This window comes from Protopterus annectens, chromosome 7.part1 (assembly GCF_019279795.1).
Source record: "Protopterus annectens isolate FY-2018-M chromosome 7.part1, PAN1.0, whole genome shotgun sequence".
NCBI lineage: Eukaryota > Metazoa > Chordata > Ceratodontiformes > Protopteridae > Protopterus > Protopterus annectens.
This window is the reverse complement of record NC_056740.1, coordinates 76,395,337-76,419,486: the sequence shown is the minus strand read 5'-3', so window position 1 is coordinate 76,419,486 and position 24,150 is coordinate 76,395,337. Positions and strand designations below refer to the sequence as shown.

At 44.0% G+C, this 24,150-nt stretch overlaps 1 protein-coding gene across 1 annotated transcript in view; it reads right to left on the bottom strand.

Moving 5' to 3' along the window:
- The window catches only part of LRRC49 (leucine rich repeat containing 49), a 2,278,115-nt gene that overhangs the window by 1,395,881 nt on the left and 858,084 nt on the right, over nucleotides 1–24,150 (bottom strand). The window contains exon 9 of the mRNA XM_044078469.1: nucleotides 13,752–13,835. Within this exon, the coding sequence (XP_043934404.1) occupies nucleotides 13,752–13,835 (84 nt within the window). The remainder of the gene's footprint in view (nucleotides 1–13,751; nucleotides 13,836–24,150) is intronic.

Sequence of the window (24,150 nt, the reverse complement as noted above, 5' to 3'; positions counted from 1 at the left end):
ACCACATAGCCAAACTGGGGACTAAGCACTCTGAACCCAGTACTGGCATAACCTGTCAGGTGGCATGCAATACTACAGTGACTACAATACCAGTCTGATGTAGACCTACACTGACAGCAATACAAGCACGTGAACACACTGGGCCATTCGTGCAGCCTTAGAATAGCATCCTGCCTGAGCGGCACACACCTCTGCAGCTGGCACACAGGCATACGTTATGCCTGAACAAATAACACATAGCACACAAATCCTGTGTGCCAGTCACAGCCTGTACGGCTAGACAACACACCTGCCACAGTTGTGTTAGCTACCTTTATTGTCCGGTACAGTATGGTCATGCTCACCAGGCTGGACAAGGTGAAGGTCACAGTGAAATGCCTGTGGGGCACTATGGTCCACCACATAACACAAGCATACAGGTCGGTCAGAGGCATGGACACATATGACTCAGTCATTGTCCATGCCACATACCTTCTCCTGCTGTACTTGTAGGGTGCTGACATCATTAGTGTTTAGAAAGGGGAATGTGCATCCTGTAGTCTGTTCTCCTAGTTGCCAAAAGGGACATTTCCCTCACACACTAACCCCCTCAGCCAAACACACACACTTGCCATTTGCAGGATTCAAACCCCTATCTAACTATGTTATGACACTCGAGACGGACGCATTAGCAGAGCGCGCTATTCGCATTACTGGGAGGTTTCCCTTCTCTTGCTGTACTTATAGGGTGCTGGCATCATCAGTGTTTAGAAAGGGAAATGTGCATCCTGTAGTCTGTTCTCCCAGTTGCCAAAAGGGACATTTCCCTCACACACACTAACCCCCCTCAGCCAAACACACACACTTGCAGGATTCAAACCCCTATCTGACTATGTTATGACACTCGAGATGGACGCATTAGCAGAGCGCGCTATTCACATTACTGGGAGGTTTCCCTTCTCTTGCTGTACTTATAGGGTGCTGACATCATCAGTGTTTAGAAAGGGGAATGTGCATCCTGTAGTCTGTTCTCCTAATTGCCAAAAGGGACATTTCCCTCATACACACACTAACCCCCCCTCAGCCAAAAACACACACTTGCCATTTGCAGGATTCAAACCCCTACCTAACTATGTTATGACACTTGAGACGGACGCATTAGCAGAGCGCGCTATTCGCATTACTGGGAGGTTTCCCTTCTCCTGCTATACTTATAGAGTGCTGACATCATCAGTGTTTAGAAAGGGGAATGTGCATCCTGTAGTCTGTTCTCCTAGTTGCCAAAAGGGAGATTTCCCTCACACACAATTGCACACACACTAACCCCCCTCAGCCAAACACACACACTTGCCATTTGCAGGATTCAAACCCCTACCTAACTATGTTATGACACTCGAGATGGACGCATTAGCAGAGCACGCTATTCGCATTACTGGGAGGTTTTCCTTCTCTTGCTGTACTTATAGAGTGCTGACATCATCAGTGTTTAGAAAGGGGAATGTGCATCCTGTAGTCTGTTCTCCTAGTTGCCAAAAGGGACATTTCCCTCACACACAATTGCACACACACTACCCCCCCCCCCCAGCCGAACACACACACACTTGTCATTTGCAGGATTCAAACCCCTACCTAACTATGTTATGACACTCGAGATGGACGCATTAGCAGAGCACGCTATTCACATTACTGGGAGGTTTTCCTTCTCTTGCTGTACTTATAGAGTGCTGACATCATCAGTGTTTAGAAAGGGGAATGTGCATCCTGTAGTCTGTTCTCCTAGTTGCCAAAAGGGACATTTCCCTCACACACAATTGCACACACACTACCCCCCCCCTCAGCCGAACACACACACACACACACACACACACACACACACACACACACACACACACACACACACACACATACACACATACACACATACACACACAAACTTGTCATTTGCAGGATTCAACCCCCTACCTAACTATGTTATGACACTTGAGATGGACGCATTAGCAGAGCACGCTATTCACATTACTGGGAGGTTTCCCTTCTCCTGCTATACTTATAGAGTGCTGACATCATCTGTGTTTAGAAAGGGGAATGTGCATCCTGTAGTGTGTTTTCCCAGTTGCCAAAAGGGACATTTCTCTCCCACAGACTTGCACACACACCAACCCCACTCACACACACACACACACACACACACACACACACACACTGAGCTTTTGCAGGATTCAAACCCCTACCTAACTATGTTATGACACTTGAGACGGACGCATTAGCAGAGCGTGCTATTCGCATTACTGGGAGGTTTCCCTTCTCCTGCTATACTTAGAGTGCTGACATAATCTGTGTTTAGAAAGGGGAATGTGCATCCTGTAGTGTGTTTTCCCAGTTGCCAAAAGGGACATTTCTCTCCCACAGACTTGCACACACACACACACACACACACACACACACACACACACACACACACACACACACACACACACACACTGAGCTTTTGCAGGATTCAAACCCCTACCTAACTATCTTATGACACTTGAGACGGACGCATTAGCAGAGCGCGCTAGTCGCATTACTGGGAGGTTTCTTTTCTCCTGCTGTACTTATAGGGTGCTGACATCATCGTTGTTTAGAAAGGAGAATATGCATCCTGTGGGGAGGCAGACGCCAAGCACACTCTGGCTAAGCTGTCATTCCCTAGGGCAAACAGCCAAGTGTTGACCTCTACACCCATATGTTTAATTGTCAAATGCACATTATTTGTTGCTGATAGACTGTTTGCATGTCTTTACTGCCATAGCATTCCCTGGTTGTATGAACAACTTGTGCATCTGTGGAAGATGTTTGCATATGGGAGGGATCCACTATATCACGTATGTCTCTGTAGTCATTTAACTGTGTGCACTGGGCAGACTGCTGTAATGTGGATGGTTCCTGGAATAACACGTAAAAATACCAGATATGTGTGGCCAACTGCTAAACTGAGATTTGGCCTAAGTGTGTGAGCATGCCCAGTTCAGCCTTCCCATGGCATGTTGTCTGACATATGTCTCATTTATCAAAGTGTGTGAGCATGCCCAGTGTGAGCATTCCATATGTTGAACTCTGCAGCCCACGACATTTGTGGATGAGTGTGAACTTCAACAAATATCTCCCGTTTATGGTTGTGTGTTGTGTGTCATGTTGTGTAGTTACTGTACAACTGCTTTGTGTGTGAACACAACAGGATTATACTGTGCCTGCAGGGTTTGCATGGGATACTTTGCATACAGTTGTCAACATCCTTTCACACTGACCTAACACTGTAGTACTGTATAGTGTACTGGTTCAGTACTTTGACTGTGGTGGACAGTATCCTGGGCTTTAGTCCTATCACTGCTTTACATTTCGATAGTGAGCACAGCAGCCTGGTTAGGGGCCAGTTGTGTACATCTGACCATGTTGCATTATGTTCAGATATGAACTACTTAAACCAGGCTTGTCCAACATTGGTAGTGTATTCCACAACATAGGTGTACATTTGCAAACACTAGCGATGTGCCCTAGTCCATTTCTAATGCTAGTCGGAGAGTGTTTGTCCTTCGACACACATTGTAAGTGGAGTTTGCCATGACATATGTCATGGTTAGTATACTGTGCCTCTGTCTACCTGTGACATGACAGTGATACCCAGGATAAAGCTACCATCTCCCATCCACTCATCAAGATTCCTATTGAGGAATATCGATAAGTGACTCTATGGGTAGCCTGTACTGGGAGTTTACTCATGGGTGGGGGTGGCTTCTGTGTTATGGATCATGCAGTACAGCTTGTCCTATGTAAGTCAGTGCTGGGGTTCAGGTCTCTCATGTGCATAGCTCACTGCCATTCAGATTGTACAAGGTGCAGCATGTTTATTGATACCAGCTTGGACATGGCTTTATACATCAGGCACAGCTTGCCTCTGGGTGGGCAGTATGGCAGTGTGTGTAGCTGCAGTTTAATCAGGCAACACATGGCATCTGTGCAAGCTCTTTGATACTCCTGGTGAGGTACTGTTGGGGACTTTACGGTTGATGGAGGTGTCTGCTGAGGTACATCCCACAGGAGCTATTGTAGTCAATTATAACGCTGATAAAGGATGACTGCAGAGCCACAATGACCTCCCCTTATCTAGATCTGACAACCTTCATGATTAGGTGGGTATATGGTATGTTTCTGTAAACACTACAGCACATGTTTGTCCAATGCAGGATATCTATCACCTTGTGTCCCCAGGTCTCTCATTACATGTTAAGTACGTAATGGGTTAACACCTATGTGGTAATTGGTGGACACTTACTGTATATCCACGGGGGTTGACTATACACTTTTCTGCAATTAGCTTGCTGACATGGCTATGGCACCAGTTGTCTGTTTCTATATGGCCCTTTTGTGGGATGCTTGTGTCAGCTGGTGGATCATATATGGTGAGCAGTTTGTAGTCCTCTGCAAACATGTTCAGACACAGTCCTTCCATGTTGGCCTGTACCTATGGGACATATATACCAGGCGAGGAGATCCCAGGACCAAGCCTTGTGGGATGCCAGTTATATCTGGTTTGTAGTCTAACATGGCTGCAGCATGTCTGACCATGTCTGTTCTGTCCTTGGTCTGGTTTGCAACCCCTCTACTGACATAGGGGTTTATATTTAAGCTGGTGAGCTTATCTATAATGAACACGTAGGGTATTGTATAGAAGCCTTTGCAAGGTTCAGCTACGTTGTGTGGACCACATTGCCCTCATCAATGACCTTAATGACTGTTTCAATTGAGTCAAACATGTTTAGGGGCAGGATCTGCACTTAAGAAAGTTACACTGGGTAGGGTCCAGTGTCAGTAGGTCCCCAATATCTTTATGTCTGCGGTACATGCTGATCCTTTCCATAGCTGTGCAGACCGAGCTTCTCAGGATTCTGGGGTGGTAGTTTTCAGTATCCATTCAGGCAACACCTTTGTTGAGAAGGACTACTGTTGTTGTACACTGCTCTTTGGGTACATATCCTGTGGTAAGGCTGACATTGAGCAGTAGTGTGATTTGGCATTCCATTCGTCTTGGAGTCCATGTTGGACTCAGCCCAGGACACCATCTCATACCATTGCTGCTGTGTGTTTTGCTTTGTAGATGCTGGCTGTTACCTCAGCATCTGCAATGTCAGGGGGCCAGCAGTCTGCTGGGATAGATATTTTGCATTCTGGGGTTTTGCACTGCACCTGTCAGGATGTATGTTGGCAATATGTGTGTGTGTTTGGTATGTTGTTTTTGATATTTGTGTGATTCAGAGCATATCTGTGAATTCCTAACACGGTTCCTACCATCAGTTGTGAAATCCTTGGGATTATCCTTAGTGTCCTGTACAATTTGTATCTTCATAGGTTCATACTAGGCTATCCACCCTAGGGCATTTGTTAGCCTAGCCAGTGTGTGTGTGTGGCTTTTGCCACCCCTTGCTATGTGAATATTATGGCCATTTATGATTTGCTTTGCTGTGCCTCTGTCTGGACATGACACAGTGAAGACCCCCAGTGTAACTCTACAATCATCCATCCAATTGGCAAGATTCCTGTTGAAGAGTGTCAGTGAGGGGCTCTGCCTAACATGGAGTGGGATTCTGGTCCAGGGTGTGGAGAGCCTCTGGATTATGTATCTGTCCCTCCAGCACATCCTATTTCATTATTTGTTGAGGTTGACATCTCTCACTCTCACAGCTCCGATGGCTTTGAGTTTTCTGGGGTGGAGCATGTCCATTACTCCTGTGTTGGACATGGCCTTGTACAACAGGCATGCAATGCCTCTGTGTAGGCAGTATGTGACTGCATTCAGCTGGGGTGTCTACAGCCAGGCAGCATATGACATATATTTGAGACCCTTTATCCTCTTGGTGAGGTACCTTTGAGGTCTTTCTAACTGCTGCAGGTGTCAGGTAAGGTACATCCCATATGAGGCATTGTACTAGATTATGGGTGTGATAAGAGAACAGTATAGGGGCACAATGACCTCTGTTGGCGTAGATGTGAATCCTTTCATGATACGGTGTCCAATGTAGACAGTCTTCCTAGCCACATTGGCAATGTGAGTGTTACATAACAGGTTACTGTCCACTTGTGTCCCTAGGTCCCTGATTACTCCTTCCATACATAATGGTTTACCACCTATGTGGTAATTTGTGGTACCTTGTTTGGTATTTGGTGGGACATTCATACTGTCCAGTGTCTTCAGGACGGCTGGGTGGGGTTCCTGTGTGTGAGGGTGTGGTCTGTAGCATGCTACAGACTGTACAGCAGTCTTGCCTACAGTTAGTTGCACATGGGTGGACTCCAATGCCTTGTGCATTGTCAGTTACCTGGATGTATGGGTTGTGCATTGTCAGTTACCTGGACATATGGGTGTCTGTGCTGAATATGGATACTCACCCTCCTTTTATGTTTTGTTCCAGGTTTTGGGGCCATGACACATGATATGTGGTATAACCTGGTAGTGCTGGTGTGCTGTCAGGAGGCTTGCAGCAGGTTTCTGTCACTGCACAGACATCGATGTTCTCCATACTGGGGATGGCCTCGGGAGCATGCATATTGGGGTTTACACATCTAGCATTGGTCAGCATTACCCTTATGTTTCTTTCCACTTATGTTTTCTAGGGTGGTGGGTTAGTCTTTTCAGCCTTGCCTACAAAAGGCTCTATGGAGGTGGCAAAGGCTTTATCCAATATCCAGACGCCCAGGGGTAACAGGTGCAAGCCATCCCAGGAACAGCTGTGTGGCTTGTCAAGCATGACATCCCAAGCAGATAGACATTGGATCCCCTTGGAATGACACCAGTAAGTGTGCCACTTGCTATGACTGATCATTCCGTGTTTGTACTGTGGCATTATTCTTGGTGAGGGTAGGATGCTGCAAACGGTGAGTGTCATACCGGCCTGGACTACATAATCAGAGAGCTCATCTATGTCTCTTTTCAGGTAGTCTAGGGAGGTACATCTCAGGTCATTCACACCAGCATGGACTATGACTGCCTCATATTTCTACTTGCTTTGGGGTGACCTGCATACTTGTGTTATGTGGCGTATTGTGGCAGCCTACAGGCAGCTTACTGTACCCTTTCCCTTGTTCAGTCTGGTGTGCGGGACAGCAGTGTGTCTCGCTATGGAGTCACCTATTACAACTGTATCAGGCATGTTGTTTCTCCTTCTGGCCTGTGACTGTTTGGCACACCAGCTTTGTGTACTATGTGTTGCATGTGCTATGTTTTGGAGGTTGTTTGATTGGGTGTCTGCTTTAGAGGCCTCTGTTGGTGTGCTGTGTTTGTAATTTGTGCCTCTGGGAATGTTTTTCTGTGTTTATGTCCTTGGTTTGCAGTTGTGATAGGTCTACGTGGGACTGTGTTTGTGGTGTGTGTGTGGTTACCTTCTCCTCCTGACTAGTTTTGGGAGTACTGAGTTGAGGGAGCTCAGCCTCCAGTTTGGATAGATGGTTGCATCTCTCACATATATTTGTATTTCTTGGGGAGTTGGGGTTGTCTGTGTACTTGGGGCAGGTGTAACATTGCCTCAGGATTCACAGATTCAACTTGTTGTGGCTGGCCTTAGTGGATTGTATGTGTGGACATATTTTATTGCCATACTACTGATCAGAGATTACTTCCTTTTTTATGTTTGCTCTATCATGTAGTAGCTTCCTCATTCTCTTGCATGGTTTGGTTATGGCTGGTGTCCACCATGCCAGATGCCTGCGTGTATGGCATTGTGTCTTGTTTTAATTTAGGATTGCATAATCCAAGCATTCCTGGCAGTGTTCATGGAATGGCTGTGTTACAGGTTCTGAGGTGTGGCCCATATTTTGCACCTGCACATGACCTTTAATGGATTCCACATCAGTTTGGAGGAGTGCAAATATTGCTTTACACATGTTTTCCACTGTGGTTTTCTGGCCAGGGACTGTGGTCAGGATTTGTATATCCAGTGTGATTACTCTATGGTCTGGTTTTACCAGTGAGCAATGCACTTCTCGTCTTGCCATCCAGTACCCATGTTGCTGATTATCACATCCAGTATGCTTACCCCTCTTGTGGGAGTGGTACGTTGTTCCTGGGCATTTTGGTTTATGGATTCTATGAACTTTTGTCCTACAGTGTTGGAGCTAGTATAATGCTCCCAGTCTATGTCTGGGTATTTTCAGTCATCCAATATAATGTGGTTTGGAGGACTTGATATATTCATGTATTCCAGCATAGGCCAGGTGCAGTTCCTGGTGTTGGGACAGTAGTCTGTAGCAGGCTATAAACTGGGGGGCAGTTTTAGCCACTGTAACTTGACCATGGCTAGCCCATGCTGCTTCTTGTTGTGGTACCAACATGGGGGTGTGGTTATCCTTGACAATTATTGCTAGTCACCCTCCCTTTGTAGCTTGTTCCATGTTTTGAGGCTGTACAGCACAGTATGAGGTGTAACCTGGTAGTGTTAGGGTGCTGTTGTGAGCCTTGACTCAGTTTTCTGTTACAGCACAGATATCAACATTCTCCATACTGGGTGAGTTTAGACTGCATGCATCTTGCTGTTTCGACTTATCCCTTATCTTATTCTTATCCCTTCTGATACCTATGGAGGTAGGTTTGTGTTTTGAGCCTTACCTATTCAGGGCACGCTGTGGGTAACATCTGCCTTTGCCAGTATCCATACGGCCTGCACTGATAGGTGCACGCCAGTCCTAGCAGGTGGAGCATCATGTCATGCTCAGCATGTCATCCCAGGCTGGCACACATTGGATCCCCTTTGACTAACTGCGATACTTCAGTCAATTATTGCACTTGATCATCTCATTGTCATATTGTGGCATGATGCTTGGTGAGGGTAGGATGTTAGTCAGGGTCCTCAGGTGTGCATATAGTACATGGTGTTACGTTACTTAACACATGGCATTCATGCCTCAGGTGGTGCTGCAGGGCTGCCTCTGTCGGATGCACATATTACACTCCCTGTACATGTTTGTGAGCAAGTCATGTCATTTTAGGCATCCCTGTTATTATCTGAGTGAGTCAGAGGGGGTATCATTCCCAGGGTTCCTACTGAGCCAGTGTATGTGCTATGCGTTGCCTCTTTGCCAAGGCCAGGGCATACTGGGCACGCCTCCTTCTGCCTACTGGGGCAGGCTCAGGTTGTTCCTCCTCCGAGTCACGCTCTGCCTGTGATGGCCTTGGCAATGGTGGGGGGCTGTTTGGCCCAGCCCTATGCTGGTCCTGCTGCAGTTGTTTTCACAAGATCATATTATGTAGCATAGCACATACCATGACAATTTGGGTACATGTAGTTGGTGTGTACTGCAAGGCTCCACCAGATGTGTCCAGACACCGGAACCGTGACTTGAGCAGCCCAAACACACGCTCTATTACATTACGTGTTTGTGCGTGTGTCTCATTATGGCGTTCCTGTTCAGGTGTGTGTGCGTTTCTGATGGGTGTCATCAGCCATGGCTCCAGTGCATAACCTGCATCCCCCACTAGGTGTCCGTGTGGGATGTCCCCAATGGCAAATGTCTGGTACAGCTGCGTCAAATGCCAGATGTGGGAATCATGGTAGCTCCCAGGGCAGCCAGCACACACATTCATTATTATGCCCTGGGCATCAAACACGACCTGGCAGTTGATGGAGGGGAAGCCCTTGCGGTTGATGTATGCCCTACCCCGCTCACCGGCTGGTGCTTTGATGCGTATGTGCGTGCAGTCTATTGCACCCGCTACCTCAGGGTATTCCGCTATTTGCTGGAAGAGACGCATATTGCTGGCCAATACCTCACGGGCATTGGGGAAATATACATGATCACTGACATGTGCTGACATGGCATCCAGGAACTGGTGCAGTACCCTGGAGGCTGATGCCTGTGATATCCCCATCATATCACCAGATGGTCTCTGGAAGGTACCTTTTGCTAGTATTCTTAGGCCAACACATACCTTGGTTTCCACTGGGATGGGTTCCCCTCTGTTGGTTCTGTGTGTGAGGCGTGGCCTGCACAGCTCCACTATTTGCTACAGGAGGTCTCTGTCCACTCTATAGTGCTCTACTATCTCCAGCTCATGTAACCCATGGTAGGTGACCCTGAGCCTGTACACTCTTCTCCGTCTCCTCACTGTGGGTTGTCTGGCACCATCTGCATTGTCACCACCCTCAGCAAGTCGCCTATGTCTCATTATGACAGCTATGGCAGCCCCTAACATTTCTGCTCTGAGTTCAGCTTTTTCAGTTTTCACTTCTAATAGCTTACTCCTGTCTTGCAGTGTCTCTTGAGAGAAACATCTTGCACTGCTGTTTGCAGATTTTTAAGTGTTGGGCTGAGCTACTATTCTGCCTGTGTAATTGCCTGCTTCTGATTGTTTTCACCTGCTAGCTCCAGCAGTATTCCCTGCTAGCTTCCTACTAATTATGTTGCTTCCTTTTTCCTTTCTGTTTACTCAGGGGGGAGCAGCGTGTATACCAGCAGAAACACGCTCACAGTGGCTTACATGCGTGCACACATGCTTACACGGCGCAGAATCGTCTTATTTGGGTTAAAACGCGCGCACACCAGCTCAAGCAGTGTTACAGCTCTGCCAACAGGCTTCTACATGCTAAGTCTGCCCTACACGCGCGCACACCCGCGCAGTGTTAAACATCTCCCAACACGCTCCCACATGCTCAGTCTGTCTTACACGCGCGCACGCTGTCTTACCCGCGCTTCATGGCGTGCACACGTGCGCATGCACACCTAGCAAGAAACTTTGGTGTAGGCAACAGTGTACACCTTCCATTTCTTGACTTTCTCATGCTTATCTAGCGGCACACCTCTTTCCATGATATCTATCTGACATCTGTCATGTAACTCTGACCTCCAATGAACTGCATTTCTTTCTACCATTCCCCCCTGTGATGTCACCTATCTCCTACTCTGTTCCTCCCCCTTCTGTAACTCTTACACTACTCAGAATGTGCTCATTTCCTATGTGACAGTGGAATTCAGTATCCTAACGCTCATTTGCATCAGATTGCCTACTAATGCTTAGTTACATCTCTTAGACTCAGCTTCCCCCCTTAGAAACCACTACACGGTGGCCATGTTGTTTTTGGTCTGCTGTTCCCTGCATTGAAATTCCATGTATTGCATAAAACCCACATTTGTGGGTTTATAACCTTCGTTTTTATGTTTTATACAGTGCAGCCCATTTGAGCGGGGCTGCGCTGGGTTTAAACATCAGCGATCGCCGAAAAAAAATATATATATTTTTCATATATTTGCATCAGGTTACCTTGCCAATGGCCACATATTTGGCCATTGGCATGCTGCCTGACACATATGCACCCTTTATTTGGAGCTAACATGGCTCCATTGCAGTTTGCAGAAGCGTACTCAGTTGTCAACTGAGTACATTTCTGCAACTAAAACTCTTACGGGCTGTTCTGGGCTTCCTGGATCGCTAATCATCCTCATTTGCATGCTATTCGGCTGCAAGTGAGGTGATTAACATCCGCCCACTCCGTGTAAGAGACGTTTTAGCTTGTCTCTTACACGGACTTTGGGCTGTTCCTGGATCGCGAAGGCTGCATGGAGTCTTACACTATTCTTAGACTCTGTGCAAGCCTTCGTGAATCCGGCCCTAAGTCTTTAAGGGGTGGGTAATATGTACAAAATTATAAGAAGGAATACATGTAAGGGTCTGGGGTTGCTGGAGGAAGCAGACAGAGAACAAAACAATGACAGTAAAAGAAGAAAATGTATTTATTTTATTTTACATTTGTTGACCGGGTTATCTAACTGGATATATGTCCATTTTCAGTAGAGGCCCGGGGAAAAAAGCTCCAAGCATAGGCAGTAAAAAAATATACAATATACATATTCAATAGTTTGTACACAAGATAAACATGTACAGAGTCCTTTGGAGGGTTTAAGCTAATATAGAGAACAAAATCATTCTATGCAGCCAACTTTAGCACAAGTAATGGTAAAGAAACCCATTTACAATCATGTGCATAGCTAATTATGGACTAAAATGCTTAGTTATTAGTTGGGGACATGCAAACGCATTCCTAGTCCAAATTAAATTGGCTAGAAATAGATAAGCTATTAAAGTGGTGGGGGCAGTCATGGTTGTTTCCTTAGACTGGACTGATGGAGTTGCTTTTACAAACATTTAATTGAGAAGATGCAAGCCTTGCTAACAAGTAATTTAACTGGGACTGCAAGCTCAGCTACCAATTAACAATAAAGGCATACAGCAGAGTTAACTTGTATTTGCTACTTTACATGCCTTTTACAAGCTTAAAAGTACAAGTTTTCTTGAAGGGAAGAGGAGCTTCCGCAAACTGAGGAGGCTCTGACCCCAATGTAGCTCAATAAGGGAACCTAGTACTTCCTCTCTGACAAGAATCTGTGGGATGCAGTCACATCCCTTTGAAATAATTAGCCTTGCTCCCCCCCCCTTCACGACACAAGCAACCATCTGATTGGTCAGGGTGGACATTATAAGGAGCAGCACCTTGTCAACCTCTCCAGTGAGGTTGCTATAGAGGGAGCAGCTGAAGAAACTGTATGGTCTTCGGACTCATCAAGATACACAGCAGAGATGTCCAGGTCTGACTGGACTGCCAAAGTATTAAATTTTATCTTTTTAAGCTTCTTTTTTGGCTGATGCAGGATGTCTGGGTGGGAAATTTCTGTATAAATTTTAATGTGCACCAAGGCTTTGAGTCTCTTATTGCCAGATAAATCTTCAGGAAAGAAAAATGGCTCCTGAGAGTCTCAGGGATGAAGAACTGGCAAAAAGAGCAAGTTATATAATCATGCTTGGCTCCTAAACAAAAAATATATTTAGTATGGTTGTCGATGTAAACTACTTGCCTTTCACAATCTCATTTTCCTTTCTTGGATGATGTGAAAAATGGTTAATTTTAGTCAAAAAATTATGAAAAAGGGGTAAGATTACCCAAATGGGATACTTAACTGCTCAATGCAAATGGCTGGCTATGATCACACACCTGACATACTGACAGAGAAATGTAGGTTAAATGTTTGGATGGTAAGACAATTCTGAGGTATGTCATTCCTGCACATTCCATATTTACCACTTAGCAATGGCTTGCCCTGGTCATAGATCAGACACATGATGCTACAGGAAGATTCCCAGGCTTTGGTATCATGGAATACCTATCCATGGCGGAACATCCCACTTGTTAGTATTACTTAAAAGTGATCACAGAAAGAAGATTGAGTAGGATTTTTTGTTATGATGGAAGAGGTGCCCCTCCACCTTTATTTTCCACTACCTTGGGTATGTCAGCATTATTTGGACACCCATACTTTAAGAAAGATAGAAATGATAATCTTACTTTCAGAATTATAACACTTCCATAGTCAACATGACTTGTCAGCTCTTACCTAGTATGGATAAAGAAGACATAAGCAAATCATAACAATAAAAGGAAAACATTGTATAAGAGACAAATGTGTACCATTACTGAAGCTGACACCACTCATGGTGCTTCAGCTTACTGTTTTCAATACCAAGATAATATATATCTGAAAGTGTCCAAACACAAAAAGTGAAATAACATCTGAAAGTGTACAGTGAAGGCATGGTTAAGGTATTTATGCACAGTCATCTGGAATGCCTGAAAGAAATATTTGTGGAACATCTAGGATAAAAAAAATTATAAAGTCAAGGTAAACGTCTCACTCTGCATATTATTTTTATAATGTTTCTGTTACAGAGACATTTCAGAAGAATAGAGCAAGGTTACCTTTTGTACTGCCAGCCTATGACTTTCACGCTTTTTCTCCTCTTCTTTTCTTGCCAGAGCTGATGCAGTGCGTCTTTCTTCCTCCTACAGAATTAATTGCACTTATTAATTAAAATGTTTGTTCAAAATAAGATTATACAACAAAGAATATAGACCATTGTCAAAGTTATACAAAAACAAAAAAGTACAAAAGCCTCAGTTTGGTGCTTTTGTTTAAAAACACCTCCTCAGAAATCCTCCCTCTTTTTCAAGATAAGACAATGTTACATTTTTCCTTCAAAGATATGTAACTAAAACATGGCACTGCTACAACTCTTCAGTTAAAAGTCATTATGCATGTCCACAATTTCTGTGCCTCCATGCATGCAACAAAAAGGATCCCGCCTGCATCTTACTAACCAAAAGACATGCATGTTGGAGCAGTATCAAAGATCTCAGGACATAATATGCACTGTTATTAACTGCAGCGACGTTAGAATTAAACAGAAAGCTTCTGTGGGAACAGTAAGAAAACCATACAGTTAAAGGACACAGTATAAACACAACAGTCCAGTGCCAGCATCAATGGCGTAAAGGTTTTGTACCTGATGATATCAGTGACGCTGTTTATTTATTTATATATATATTAACCAGAAAGATCTGACTGGGTATGACCAATTTCCAGAAGTGGCCAGAGGAGGAAAGCTCAAAGAAATACTGCAGTACAAAGAAATACAATGCAGTCTAGCATGCGGCCTTGAAACTGGAAAAACAATTGGTAGGTAGGAGTGTGATAAGTAGGTTTCAGCCAGTTCTACTACATGAAAGGAGCAGATGAATGACAGGAATAATCCTGCAGCATCTAGTGCAGACTTTTTTCCTTCTTTTTTTGTTTCTGAACCCCATACCAGACCATCACCCCTCCCCAGTTGCTTAGCTGCCCATTTATTTCCTCAGGCCAAGAGATTTGAGGCAGCAATCCTGTGCCAGGAGTGGTACAATCATCTGCACTAGGACTGTGGTCTTTTCTATTTCAATCATATGTTACTCCCTCTGCAGTAGTCATTCCAATGGGGCTGTTACCTGCTTCATCAAGTGATTAAAGCACACAGATGATTCTCTTCCTGAGGAAGTGTCTCCTCATGCTTTCAAATTCCACTGAGCAACCTGTATAGAGTATGCATCAATAGGCATATGCTTCAGCACCTCATCCTAACAAAGCCACTGCCTCTATTCCTCTCCTATCCAAGTCAGCTAAACTAGTGCAGGGACTACTAATAAATCTCAAGTCATCTGGGTCATAATCATGTCTCTATTCCGAATGCCATGCAGTCAATATTTAGTATACAGTGGTGACCTGAAATAATTTCTGAGAAGTAGGGGTATAGCTGCTCACTACAAGAGCAATGTAATAGGTGCATTTTGTAAACCACACAAGTATATGTATACTTCTATAGGTTTCACATAAAATCATAAGCCTCTTTCCCCCAGAGTAAATCCCTTGCTGTGGACAATGCATAATAGCCCACAACTGCGTTTAAAAAAAAAACTCCACTCTAGAGCTAAAAAATCTTTTTTTTTTTCACTCTGTTTCCTGACCTATTTTAACACCTGAAAATCACTCCAAATGCTTTATTTGTAATTTTAGCCTGTTTTCCACAACATGGCTATCAATGGGGCTTGATGTATCAATGTGATCTTGTTCTCCCTCACCCTTTTCTCTTTCCCATAATGCTTTGTATGGCTCATGCCAGACATAAGGAAGTAACTTTGAATTCCCATGCCATTGACATAAAATGGGATTTGTGAGGGTCACTGTCATTTTCTTTACCTTCTGTAAAAGGGCTGCTTCTTTTCTGTCTCTAATCACTCTTATTTATGTCTGTCTCAGACCTTGTTTTACACTATACTTAGAAGTTATCCAGCTACAGCCAGAAAAGTAACTAAATTGCAGACCTTTGTTCAGTGTTTTCTTTAGTAGTTCAAGAAGAATTGAGAGTCCCTCCCCCCACACTAAAGCCTATGCACGGAAAGGCATAACCCCTCAACACATACATGAGGCCACAGTCATCCTCAGAAAAAAGAAAAGGCTAGCCCGAGACATAGAGCAGCACAAATGAAAGGCAGCCTACCAAGTAAAAGCTTACTCTCAGAAAGGCAGACCCCCTCACCAACAGCAAACTAACTCTAAGCCTGGTAACAATGCTCACAGGACGCCACAAAGGAATACAAGTATGAGGGAGACACTGACTTACAGCCGTCCATGGGATAAAGAGCAGCCTAATTTCCCAAGGCTCACAGCCACTGAAACAAGCAGCAGCACAGCAGATAACCACAGGGTAAGCAACTACAACCTACGGTCGGCAAGCAATGTACCAGTTCCCAATGCAGATAGGATCACAGAATTCCAGTCAAACCATTTTTTATCCCAGAACCCACTGAACGGCCAGACAAACTTGAGGACACCCAGAGGAAGAGGCCAAAGGAAAGGGAGAGGCAGGGGAAGATTGCAAGGACGGAGATGCTAACTTCACCAGACACCACCTCTGATCCCTCCCCCACCCAGGACATTTTCTACCTCTCACAACTTAAGCTGGATGAACAAAGCAAAACAGCACTGTAAAAAGGACTAAACTTTATTCTGACCTAAAGGGCCTCTGTCACAAACGTAGAGCTGGACCTGAAACTAATTTGCAGAACATTGAACTTTAAACAACGTATTAAAAGCAATATGTTTTTTAATGAGCAAGGGTTCTCAGACGGCCAAGGGTACGACATTCAGTACTTAGGGACCACCAGCCTAAGCTACCAGCCACCTACAGGCTCAACTCGCCCACAAAGGAGTATCACTTTCCCAGACCAGACACTACCTACTTCCCTGTACAATAGTGACAAGGAAGGGTCTGACAGTGATACCAACAGCCCACCGAGGAGAAAAAGCACATTTAAACCTCCTCTCAATCAAACCCTCAGTATCTTCTCCAAGGTTTGTGAGAATGAAATCACACCCTCCCTGGAAAAGAAACCACACACCTAGTGGTTTAACCACTCAACCCTTGAGAGAAAAGCATTACAACAGCTCAAAAATGAGCCAAGCATTACTAACATGAAAGCTGACAAGGGAGCTGGTATCGTTCTAATTGACACCAGCACTTACATCAACCAGATGGAGGCCACACTTTCCAACACAGCATACTACAAAGCTGTGTCCCCAGAGATGGTCGACCTAAGCTTTTTAAACATAGACAAAGCATTGGTTGACCTCTATCGGAAAGAATTTATCTTCGATTGGGAGTTAGATTTCATGACAGTACCATCTCGCCAAATCGGAAAAATGTTTGGGAACCCAAAAATGCACAAAAAACCCAAACAACCCATCTTTGAGATGCATAGTGGTGTCTAAAAAAGACCAAAATGGAATATATCTCGGCACTTCTGGATTACTACTTAAACCCAATAGTTCAGAAGTCTCAGTACTACCTTAGAGACTCCTGGGGATTCCTAAATGCTATCCACAAGCTACCCCCAATTGCAAACCACTACACCCTTGTCACTCTAGACGTAGTGGCACTGTACCCCAGTATCCACCACTAACAGGGGCTAGACAGTGTGGGAAAATACCTAGCCAACTGCACCCAAACCCCACCACACCAAGTCCAAACATGGATTTCACTACTAGAAATAGTACTGGAAAATATTTTTTTCTCTTTCAATGGCCAGATCTACCAACAACGCCAAGGGGGGACTATGAGAGCTAAAATAGCACCAGCTTATACCAACTTAGTCCTAAGCTGGTGGGAGATGGACATCCTCGCCAACCTTGCAGGGTTTGACTCCACCTATATAAATCCTACATAGATGATATATTTTTCCTCTGGAAAGGACCCTGAGGAACTTGACTCCTTTCTAGACAGAATCAACCACATCATAGACTTCTTGGACTTCACCCTCTCAGGCAAAGGGAATGAAGTCCAATTTCTGTATGTCACGCTGTCCCTAGACCCAGTCTCCAAGAATTTTTCTTCCAACATACATAGGAAACAGGCATTCTGCAACAGCTACCTCAACTACACCAGCCAACACCTCTTCTTCATGAAGAAGAACATAGCAAAGGGACAATTTGTGTAGTTAAGCTGCATGGTCAGTGAAGAGGAAACATTCATACAAAAATGTCACTTCCTAGCCAAGCTCTTCATTGACAAGCACTACCCTGTGGAACTGATCAACAGTACCCAGAGGGAGATCTCAGATAACAGACTCCTCAGATACCTTCCAATATTAGGATATGGGTTCCACAACACGAAGAGAAACAGTCTCCAAAAATGGCACCAGATTCCCCCTGCCAAACTCTCTGGACTCAGTATATATCTCGGCACTTCTGGATTACTACTTAAACCCAATAGTTCAGAAGCCCCAGTACTACCTTAGAGACTCCTGGGAATTCCTAAATGCTATCCACAAGCTACCTCCAATTGCAAACCACTGCACCCTTGTCATGACATAGTGGCACTGTACTCCAGTATCCCCCACCAACAGGGGCTAGACAGTGTGGGAAAATACCTAGCCAACTGCACCCAAACCCCACCACACCAAGTCCAAACTTAAATTTCACTACTAGAAATAGTATTGGAAAATATTTTTTTTCTCTTTCAATGGCCAGATCTACCAACAACTCCAAGGGGTGACTACGGGAGCTAAAATGGCACCAGCTTACGCCAACTTAGTCCTAAGCTTGTGGGAGATAGACATCCTTGCCAACCTTGCGGGGTTTGAGTCGACCAGTCTATATAAATGCTACATAGACGATATCTTTTTCCTCTGGAAAGGACCCTGAGGAACGTGACCCCTTTCTAAACAGAATCAACCACATCACAGACTTCTTGGACTTCACCCTCTCAGGCAAAAGGAATGAAGTCAAATTTCTGTATGTCACGCTGTCCCTAGACCCGGTCTCCAAAAATTTTTCTTCCAACATACACAGGAAACAGACGTTCCACAACAACTACCTTAACTACACCAGCCAACACCTCTTCTTCATGAAGAAGAACATAGCAAAGGGGCAATTTGTGTGGTTAAGCCGCATGGTCAGTGAAGAGGAAACATTCATACAAAAATGCCACTTCCTAGCCAAGCTCTTCATTGACGAGCACTACCCTGTGGAACTGATCAATAGTATCCGGTGGTAGATCTCAGATAACAGACTCCTCAGATACCCTCCAGTATTAGGATATAGGTTCCACAACACTAAGAGAAACACAGCCTCCAAATACAGCACCAGATTCCCCCTGCCAAGCTCCCTGGACTCAGAATCCATCAGAACTATACTGACAAACAACTGGGAGATCATTAAAAGCAACTACAAACTGCAAAAAGCACTGGGACCTTCCCCGACCTTCAGCTACAAGAGTTCACTATCTCTTAAGGCTATGTTTGACACAACCCCCAACCACCACCACTAATGCTCAGAGGCCTCCAGCCATGTACAGCTGCGGCAAATGCATCTGCTGCCAGTACATAGCCAAAGGGGAACACTTCACCCTAAAATCCCCTAGGCACAATTTCACCTTCCAGCAAGCATTCAACTGCAACACTGCATACATAGTGTAGCTAGCAGTCTGCGAGCAATATGAAGCCCACTATGTAGGCAAAACAGTAAGAAAACCAAATCAAGGAACACTACCAAGCCATTAGAAACCAAGATACTAAAAACACTCTAGCAAAACACAAATATACCACCAGCCCAGCTTGCACTAAATTCCTCTTCATAATCCTGGACAAAGTCACTATCCCCTACAGTGATACCAACCCCAGCTGGAAGTCAGAGAACTTAGATGGCAGGAGAAACTCCATGCTGACATGTCCCCAAGCTTAAACGGGAACCTAAATGTAAAAAGCTTACTAAAATGGATCAGATAAGGTGGAGCTAACCCCTTCCCCTCAATAGCCAGAGAAAAGTCTTAAATGCATGAACCTGTAAGCTAAGAATTGTATTTCTGAAGAAGTTTGACCATGTAACACTACCTAATGAACGAAAGCAATCAAATACCTTATGATGTTTTTATTTTCTTGAATAAAGCTTTGTAAAATTTGGGTTGTAGTTCCATATTTCCTCCAGATCACAAGTTTTTACTCTCATATTTATTTATTTATTTTATTTTATTGTATTTCCAGTTTGATGACTGGGAAAGTCTACTCGGACAAGCAGAACGCATTTTCAGTGGAGGCCCGGGGAAAAAAGCTCCAAAAGCAGTTAACAGAATATAACATAAGTATGGAATATACAGTACATAAAAGCATAAATATGCAATTTAAAATATAAATACAAAATCGAGGAGTATACGTTTAAAGAACATAAATGTTAAAATAAAGTCAAAAGTAATACAGATAATATAACAAAGTACAAGTCATAAAATGTTTATACAAGTTTAGTGTTTGTTCTAACAATAATGTTAGTAAAGGGAGGTTTGAAAGAGACAACCGTGTAATTTACGTGGGAAGGGAGCAGGAACAGTCCCAGTTTGAGGTAAGATAAGAATGGAGGAGAAATTTGAAATTAGAGTGGTTGTGAGTACAGCGGAGGGGGGGGTGGATTCCATAGTTTAGCTAAGGAGTGTGATAGAAGTAAGTGGCCGGGAGGGCGAAGGGGTTTATAGATTTTAAGAAGGTTTTGATTTTCAGATCTAAGACAATGACAGTGGAGGTAAGGGATTAAGATAGAAGAAAGAGAGGGGTAGATGGAGGGTTGGAATACGGTTTGTGAGCAGTGGTGCAATGTATGAATTTCGGGTAATTAGGAAGCTCAATCCAGTGGAGGGAATGGCAATGATGGGTGGAGTACTTAGATCTTGTAGAAAATTTGCAGACTGTTGTAGCAGGCTTCCAGTTTGTTTTTTAGGCTAAGTTAGAGATGAGTAAGTAGAGGGGGACCATACATAAGAGAGGGGAGCAGGTAACAGACCCAGTTTTTGGTGGGGTTTTTTTGATACTATTTTGGATGTGGATATCAAATTTTAAATGTTCATCAATGGTGACTCTGAGTAGTTTGGTGTGAGGTACAATATTGATTAGAGTGTTACTGTGGCTTTTTATTTTAAAGGAGCTTTTGTCTATGGTGAAATTTCTCGAAGGAGAGAATATGATTTTTGTTTTGTTAGCATTAAGAGCAAGATGGTTGTTTGGCATCCAAGTTTCAGTACTGGAAAAGGCTGTTTGGATTTTCTGAAGGGGTGCGGTGGGAGAGTTTGCTGTACAGATGATTGTGGGATAATCCTCATACTGGATCACTGTAGCATTATCTATGTTTTGTGAAAGTTATTAATGAAAATATTGAAAAATAAGGGGCAGAGAATTGAGCCTTGGGGGAAGCAGGAGGGATTGTTGATAAAGGATGAAGTGGAATTTTTCCATTTAACAGCTTGTTGTCTATTGGAGAGACAGTTTATAAACCAGGCAATGGAGGAAGGACAGAAATTGAGGGAGAAAAGTTGAGATAAGAGTAGAGGATGTGAGACAGTGTCAAAGGCTTTAGAGAGATCTAAGTAAAGGGTGGATACAATTTTCCCAGAGTTGCAAGCATGATTAATGGTGTCAAAGAAGGACAGAAGAGTAGTGGTAGTGCTTTGGCCAGGCCTGAAACCATGTTGTGTTGGGGTAAGAAGATGACTGTGTGTTAGGTATGGCAAGAGTTGGTGATGTATGCATTTTTCGAGGATTTTACAATGAGGTGAGAGAATAGCTATAGGACAAAAGTTAGGAGTGTTTGTGTTATTGCTGCCTTTGTGGAAAGGGGTGACAAAAAGAGGGAACATAGGCTTCTTGGATGGACCTGTTATGGAAATGGGGAGGGCAATGCTGTCTGCAGCTATCTTAAGGAAGGATGGAGGCAGATTATAAGGAGTGCAGGAGCAAGGCTTTAGTTTAAGGAGGAGTTCTTTATGCTGCTTAGACTAAAGGGTGGAGTGTTAGAGGAAAAAGCAGTGGATGGGGCACTATGAGAGAGAGAGAACATGGGAAAGTTTGTGGTTAGTTTGGCTATGCAGTCAACAAAAAAGGTGCTGAAATTAGATGCAATTGGAAGGGAGGAAATGCAATTCCAGAACGTTTTGGGGTTAGAATTATGTTCTGATTGGAGTTTGGAGTAATAAGTCTTATGGTCTTTAGTTATTAGTTTCTTCACTGAGTTGCGGAGTTGTTTGAATTCAGTTAGAGAGTTTGTTAACCTAGTTTTTTGGTATTGCTTCCAGCATTTGTCTCTGAGATGCATTAGTTTTCTGGTTTCTTTAGATAGCCAGGGAATGGTTTGGGCTTTTATTCTTTTTGTTCTAAGAGGGGCTAGGTTGTTTAGTAAGTCTAGGAAGGTTTTGATGAAGAAATTAGTTTCAGTCTTTAAGAGAGCCCAATTCATTTTTTCAGACAGCCAGAAAATGTCTGTGGATTGAAGTTGGTGAGATTATGAGTTTGAATGTACTGATGTTGTATTTGGACAGAGGAGGCACACCAGAGGGCATAGGCTGGTAGGTGGTTACTAAGGGGATAAGGTATAATTCCACTGTGTGAGACTAAGTTGGGATAAGATGCTAAGATCCAGTCTAGTGTAGTGCCAGAGGAGCCGCCTTTAGTGGATCTGGTAGGGTAGTTTATTGGCTGGGAAAAGTTAAGGAAATTAATTGCTTGGCTCAGAGATTGTGAGGAGATGGTGGCCAGTTGATGTCTGCATCGCCAAGGATGAATGTTTCCTTTTTGATGTTGGAAAAGAACCATGAGAGAATGTCTTCATGGATGGGGATGTTATCACCGTGGGGAATGTAGATGTCAGCTATACAAAAAGATTTATGTTTGCTTGATTTTTAGGAGGGCTATGGATAGTTCTTCAGGAGAGAATTTAGGAATGGTGTTAGTGTATGGAATGACTGTTAAAGAACAGGAGTAAATTATGCCTACCCCTCCCTCCTTTCTTATTAGGTCTGTCATTCCATATGATTTGGTAGTCAAGGGGAAGAATTTTAGTATCTTTGATATGAGGTTTGAGCTAGGTTTCTGAGACAGTTACTATGTCGAGATGGTTATGTGACAGGCGTGTAAGTTGGGTATTTCATTACAAACACTTTGGGTATGGATTGTAGCTAGGTGGATGGTTTTGGGGAGGATGATTGTGGTGATGTAGAAGAGCAGATGGTGGAGACAGTGGGACCCGGATTCGGATGGATGTCACCAGAAATAGAGAGACTAGATGTAAAAGATTGGTGATCAGGTTTATTGGGGAGGGTAAGTTAGGAGTGTAGTTGAGGAAAGGTCTACTACTGCCAGTGAAGTGAAGTGGGTTAGCAGAGAGAAGTACTGGAGGGAGCTTAAATTTATAGAAGAGAGTTGTATTTAGAGGGTATAGCTCATGAGATATGGAGGAGAAGGAGTGAGGGGGGATTGTTTTAGAAGAAGTTATATGCAGTGCTACAGACTGAGGAGCCGGTGAGGATAGTAAGGTACAGAAGGGGCAAATGAGGGATATGAGGAAGGCTGAAGTGAGAAAACAGGTGGGGAGATGGAGCATGGTGCACAGTGATAGATGTGTAGAAGTAAATGTGAGATGGGGTGGTAGAGATTAGTGGGTTGAGGTAGGAGTGTAGGCAGTGGGAATAATGAGAGAGAGAGCTGGGGAGAATAGCTGGAGAGCAGGAAGTAAGTGGGTGGGGGAGGGATATTTGTTAGTGATTACTGGAGGTGGGGAGTATAGTGTGTCTGAGTAAGAGAGATTAGGAAATTTGAGAGGATTAGAATGTTGGGGGGTGGGTTGATTGGATGGAAATGGGTGTGGGAGGAGTTAGGGTAGTATAAAGGTAGGATCACTGGGGGTGGGATGGAATTAGGGGCAGGGAAGGGAGGGGACTGAACCCACAGGGTGAACTGAGCAGGCAAAAAACAGTCAAAACCAGAAAGGCTATCAGTGAAGACCTCAGAGGGAGTGAGTAGTAATATAAACTGTACCTGTAAAGGGAAGGAGAGATGAGAAAGCAAAGTTTATTATGGTTGGGAGTGTGTCTTCACATTGACTTGCTTATTAGTAGCCAGTTTATGCACAGATTAGAGTAGGGAGATACATTAGCAATGAAGGGGAATCTACAGAGATGCAAATAAACAGATGGGGCTCAAGTGATACAAAATTAAGGCAAACAGTACTGAAAGGGCTGCTCGAGGTTAGTTTTAATCACAGAGAATAGGAAGGATCTGAATTAAGTATATACTGTCTAGTGGACAGTTAGGATTACTGCAAAGTGAGAGGGGGTGACACAAGGCTCAAACAGTCAGTATTATTAGCACACTGAGAATTACTAAGTTACACTGCTAATATTAAAACTGCACTATTATAGCACATACATTTAGAATGCCTGGGTGGACTGACCCTGCTCTTCAGGATCAAAAGGTA